At 55.2% G+C, this 6,000-nt stretch overlaps 1 protein-coding gene across 2 annotated transcripts in view; it reads right to left on the reverse strand.

Annotated features, from left to right (window-relative positions):
• Window positions 1–4,103, reverse strand: part of KAT2B (lysine acetyltransferase 2B) — a 92,625-nt gene extending 88,522 nt beyond the window's left edge. Inside the window, exons 1-2 of one of the 2 annotated variants that reach the window (XM_032488715.1) lie at window positions 4,066–4,103; window positions 3,795–4,005 (exon numbers count right to left, since the gene is read on the reverse strand). In XM_032488715.1, coding sequence (XP_032344606.1) covers window positions 3,795–4,005; window positions 4,066–4,088 — 234 coding nt within the window. In that variant the 5' untranslated portion in view covers window positions 4,089–4,103. Of the gene's footprint in view, window positions 1–3,794 lie in introns of both variants that reach the window. The other variant, XM_032488710.1, reaches the window with a different exon arrangement.
• Between the last annotated feature and the right edge of the window lie 1,897 nt (window positions 4,104–6,000).

Below are 6,000 nucleotides of genomic sequence, written 5' to 3' on the forward strand. Positions count from 1 at the left end.
TCTATCTCAGAGATAAAGTAGTCAAGGCTCAGAGGAAAAACTAAGTGATTTCCGCCCCGGGTCACGCAGGTGGCAGAGCTGGAATTGGAGACTAAGCTCTGTGTCCTTTCCTGACATCCACGTTGACAGTGCATCCCCTTCTCTGAGCTGCTGGGAGGACTTGCCAGGGACCAGACACCCCGCTGGATGCCTTGTACACAGGCACCCATTTAAAATCCTCACCATTAAGCTGGAGGCGGCAGGGGGCGGCATCAGTCCTACTTTACAGACAAGGAAATGGAGGCTGAGGTAAAGTCCTTGTCCAAGGTCACACAGCTGAACCTGAATATGAACTCAGGTTAGTCCAGATTCAGAAGGGGCCGCTACTCCCCGACTCATGTAGAAATGGCCTATTTCACTAGGAAGAGTCAGTCAATGGTTTAGTGCAAGGAGATACAAATTTAGGCTACTCATAACTCACTCGGGGCTCCTTTTATAACACTAAAACTCCAGTCCCGGGCACATCTGCATGAGACCTGGAAATGCCCTGTGTGGAAAAATAAACCCCTCTGCCCAGTTGTCAAGAAGTGGTCAGGCTACAATTTCACTACTGCTATTCTGACAGTTAATCATTTTCTTCAGTGTTCTCTTCTCTAGTTCACCCATCCAGTCAGTAACCACAGTACCTAGAACCAACTCAGAGTGACAAATGCATATCAAATAATCACACAATTAAAAATCATGATAAAAGCACCAAGAATAAAAAGCAGATACAGAGAGGTTCAGGGAATTTATCATGGGAAAGCTGGCCAGGGCTGTAGAGGAAATGCAAGGAGTCTGAGATTTGCAGGAAGATCTGAGTTCATTTGAAAGTGAAGTGAGAGCTTTTAGTCCTAGTGAATATGCAAAGTGTATGTGCAAAGTCCCTGAGGTAGAAGGGAACCAAGCATGCAAGGCCCTGAAAAGGGGCCAGAGACAGCAGTGGTCAGGCCACGCAGGGACTTGTGGACCCCTGTAAAGAAAACTGAAGGGTCCCAAGCAGGGGCCTAACACCGTCAGATCCACATTTTTAATGACCACTCTGGCTGTGTCGCAGGAACAAAGTGACACTGAAGCAACCTTTGCCAGAACAGAGTTCAAAGAGCTCTACCTGGGATCCTGCAAAACAAGTTTGTTTGTTTCTTTTTTTTTTTTTTTTAACTTCTCTCCGGGGCGTGGCGCACCACCCAGGCTGTGAACTGGCTCCCTTCTTGTTCTGTTTCGTTTGTGAAGTTGAAAGGCCTTTTTTCAGGTCTGGGACCTGTTTTCTCTCAATCGCCCCCAGTAAAGTACCTCGACTCTTTCCTCGCTCCGTAACCTTGCTGTGCTCTCCAACTGGCCGAGTGGCCAGTCAGTGACAAAAGGCAGAGGCATCTGTCCTTCTGGGCTTTCTTACGTGAAGGGGAGAGACGAGCTGAGAAGGAAACACAGATTCTGCTCTCCTGCACCTGCTCATACTCAATCAAGTATAGCCCCCCCCAAAAAAAAAAAAAAAAAGCAAATCTGAGATATTGTTAAGATTCCTGGATTCCTCTGGGTCACACCACACACACACACACACACCACCACCATCCTAGTGGCCTCAGCCAATGGACTCTAGCTCCTGCTGGCGCAGCTCCAAGCTTTCATAACTGCTTTCAGTTTCTCCACCACAAGGAGCTCCAGCTCACCCCACCCTGCATGGCTGAGAATCCTTAGCACCCACTGACACTTCCTCCAGGAAGCCATTCCTCCCTCAACCCGTGCTCCAGCCCATGAATGCCCTGTCCTGAGTTCCAAAACCACACTAAGAAAGCAGTCTCTTTGAACTTCATTGTGACCGGTTCACTGCCCACCTCCCCAGGCCTTCAACACATGCATGCAAGTGCATGCACACCTGTGGTCAGTAGCCCCAGAGGGACAGATTCTGGGCATCACAGCCCCAGCACCCAGCACGGTGCCTGGTACCCAGTTGGGACCCCTCTAAGTACTTACTGAATGAATGAGGAAATAGAAACTGACACTTTCAGAGTCTCCCGGGTCAGGAAGACGGACCTTTAATAAGGGAGTCACAGACTTTACAAAAGGTGCTACATTTCCCTAGTGGAAATTTGAAAGGATCAGAAATATCAATTCAGGGCACAAACGCTCATGGAAAGTTTCAGATAGGACCAAAACTTCAGGGAAGTTTTCACACCTTAAGGCAGCAACAGGCAGCAAGGAGAAAAGCTGTTTATGATGGGGACCCAATGCAAAGCGCTAGGTTAGAAGCACAATCCCCACTTTATTTTTTCATTCTTTCTTCAGAAACAGCAACTGGATGGCAAAGTTTCAGTTTTCTTGGTGGAATTCAAAGGAGCCTTAACGCTATATCGTCCACATCTGAACAAGGGTCTTGCAACTTAGAGTGTGGTCAATGGACTAGCATCACACCACCTGAGAGTTAGTTAGAAATGCAGAATCTCAGCCCCCTCCCAGACCTACTGGTTCGGAATCAGCATTTAACCAGCTCCCCAGATGATTCCCAAACACGTGAAAGTTTGAGAAGCACTGGGCTAGATCCTACGTTCATTCCACAAATGTCTGTTGAGCCAGTGCAGGATAGAGAGTAGGTGTTCCACAGACACAAGAGGATGTGAATGGGGTGGGAAAAGGTTAAGTACAGACATTCCACTGCGGTTGAGAAGCTCACGTAAATACTAAAAACAGCATCACCGGGGAGAGAGGTTCTAGCAGGATTAATCATCTTTACACCAAAATTCAGACGTGGCCAACTGCAGCTGGGTTGTGGGAATCTGGAATCTGGGAACTTGACCCTGTTTGCGGCAGGCGGGCGGGAGGAACACAGGGGAGGGTGTGAGTGTGTGAGTGTGTCTCTTCCCCGCCTCAGCCACAGGCCGCAGGAGCTGACAAGGCCAAGTCCCCGCCCCCCTCAGCTGTCACCCTGTCAAAACAAAGCCGCTGCTGACAGCGCAGGGCCAGCCTGCCCCGCGGCCTCGGGCAATCCTCCCACCCCGGCAGCACGGTGCCCACATCTGGAGCTGCAGCTGAGAGGCGACGGGGTGCCCAGAACTGGGATGGAGAGGGGATGGCAAGAAACCAGTGTCCTCAAACTGAGCAGGAGTGCCCGCCGCGCTGGGCTGTCACCTTGCCAAATCCTGTTTACACCCCGAGAGGCTGGGACAGCGTTGTAACTAAACAAGTAATAATACAATAATGACGGGGCCGTCACCGCGCGCCGAAACGCCTCCGCCCACAGACGAGGGCGCCCGGAGCTCCAGGACCCTTGCTTCGGGCTGCGCCCACCCTCCCACCCGGCGCGCTCCGCCCCCTCGCGCTCCCAAAGCGCCGGGAGTCCGGGATCCTAGTCCAGCCTCGCTCCTTCCAGATCTGCCCAATGGATCACCGGGAGAGGAGGGCGGAAAGGGGGCGCTGAGGTCCCCCAAAAGACGTTTCCTTGGCCCTGAGGCGCTCGCCACTCAGTGAGCCCAGCTCTGCTCCCTGGAAGGCGCCTCTGGCGAGCTCCTACAGAGCAACAAAGCCCCAGGGCAGCCTAGGAGCGCGGACGCAGAGGCAACTCCTTCCAAGGAGGAGGAATGAAAGGCTCTCGGTCCTGGCGATCCCTTCTTCCCACCCGGCAGGACTCTGGTCTGAGAGCAGCTAATTGGGCGCGGGCGACAGCGGCACTTCCGCGGTGCCTGGGCCCCGGGCGGGAGGCGGGGGCGGAAGGGGGAGGGGGCGGGGGTCCCGCGGGCCGGGCCGCGGTCCCCCGGGCGGTCCGGGCGCCGAGCGCGTACCTTGCAGGCAGAGTACACTCCGAGTTTCTCCAGTTTCTTGGCCCGCGGAGCGGAGCGCAGCTGCGCCTTCTTCACGGCGATCCGGGCCGAGCCGCCGCCTCCCGGTCCTTCGGCCGTGCCCGCCGCCGCCACCGCCGTAGCCGGTCCGCAGGCGCCCGAGCCCCCGGCGGCCGCGGCGCCCGGGGAGCCCTGCGGGGGCGCGGGCGGCGGCGCGGGGGGCGGTGGGGGCAGCGCCCCGAGCCCGGCCCCCGCGCCGCCGCCGCCGCCCGGCCCGGCCCCGCCAGCCTCGGACATGCCGCCCCGGAGCACGGCAGGAGGCGCCGAGTGTCAGGCGCCGCGGCCGCCGCCAGGGTCTCCCTCTCGGGCTCTGGTCGCCGGGAGCGCGAGACCCTCCCCCCGCGCCCTCCCGCCCCTGCGCCCACCCCCCTCCCCGCCCCCGCCCTCCCCCGCGCGCCGACCGCCCGCCCGCCCGGCTCGCTCCGGCCGCGGCCCGCGCGCTGACGGCGGCGGCGGCGGCGGCGGCGGCGGCAGCTGCTCCCCCAGGAGGGAGGGGACTAGCGGCTCCGCGGCCGCCGCCGCCACGGCACCCGCCCTCCCCGGGCTCTGCTCCCCGGGGCCCCTCTCCGCGCCCGGGCCGCGGACATGTTCCCGGGGTGCGGGCGGCGGGGGCCGGCCTCTCTCCGGGGCCGGGCTGGGCCCCCCACCCCGGCTGTTTCCCGCTGCCCGCGGGGCGTGCGCCCCCCACCCCGCGCCCAGCACCCGGCGCTCGCCCGCCAGGGGGCGAGGCCAAGCCCGGGAGGAGGGGGACAGGGAGGGGGAGGGGTGGGGGTAGGGGCCGGAGCCCAGGCACCTGCTGGCCGCCTCCGTCTCCGCAGCCCCCACCCAACGCCGACCCCGCCGAGGGTGGGGGCGCGGGGCGCGGGGCGAGGCTCCCATCATTGGTTCCCCCCTCTATTCCACCGTCTCTTGGAACCAAGACAACTTCCTCCACCCTAGCGGGAGCCAGAGGAAAAAAAAATATTTTTGAAAAGTACCCGTCCATGCTAATCCTTTTCTTTGTTGCTAATTCGCCGAAATAAAGGCGTGATGTTTTCTGTTTCTCTTTTTAGATACTTTTCGGTCCAACGTCTTTCTTTTAATTAAGAACGCTTTCTCCCTCTAAGCAATTTCTGAATCCCATCTGCCAGAGAAAGGGAAAGACTGTTGATCAATATTTTTTGTCATTTGTTTGAAAGTGCTGGCTGGTAAAAGAACGGTTGTCCGAAAACCCCTGTCAGAATGAAAACTACGCGCAGTGGTAAAAGTTTGTCCATCGGGCTCATCTCTGCAGGGTGGAATTACAACCTTGCTTCTTTCTTTCCTATAACGTTCCATAGTTTTCAAAATTGATATCACCAGCATGCATATTAACCATGAAAAAAATTAAGCCGCGTCCAAAAGAATGTGTTGATTTTGGCCTCAAACTTAAAAACAAAACAAAAAACTCAACTCAGCGTTTTCAACTTTGTTGAAACTGTTGAAAACTGTCTTTTTCATTGTTGATGACGAGGAGGGGGGTGTTTAGAAGGCACGTCTCTGTTTATCATTTGAAAGTTGTGCACCTTTGATCTGCCTGTCTAAAGCAGGTTTTACAGCCCAGCGCTCTATCTCAGGACCCTTCACAAGTGCCCTGCTTTTGTCATATGGGTCATAATTTTTACATAATATGGATCATAATGTGCGTATTATCAAATTTTTTGCATGCTGTCTAGCTCACCCTCAACTCCGGCTAGAAATGCCCTCAGGAATGTGCTTTTCTCTGAAAACATTCCCCTTCCCGTCCCATTTTGTTCCGGTTAATTTTCTCTATCCCTTTTCTAGATTCTCTTATGTTCTTTTGACTTTTTAAAATCTACATTATTTTTTAATGGAGGTACTGGGGATTGAACCCAGAAACTTGTGCATGCTAAGCATGCACTCCACTACTGAGCTACACCCACCCCCCTCTTTTGACTTTTAATGCAGAATGGTATGTAAAAGTGAACTTTTTTGTTTAAGTTTGTAGATCCCAACAGTGACGTTAGCATAAAAGGAAATAGCCTCTCCCAGCTTGAGTCCAGTTTCAAGGTTCGCCATCACAGACTCTCAGTTTCCTTCGGGCAGTTACTTGGGGCTTCCTTTCTTATCTTGATGTGCTTCACTTTATCACCCTTAGTCCCTCTGGCTC

The sequence above is a fragment of the Camelus ferus genome, chromosome 1 (assembly GCF_009834535.1).
Source record: "Camelus ferus isolate YT-003-E chromosome 1, BCGSAC_Cfer_1.0, whole genome shotgun sequence".
Classification (NCBI taxonomy): domain Eukaryota; kingdom Metazoa; phylum Chordata; class Mammalia; order Artiodactyla; family Camelidae; genus Camelus; species Camelus ferus.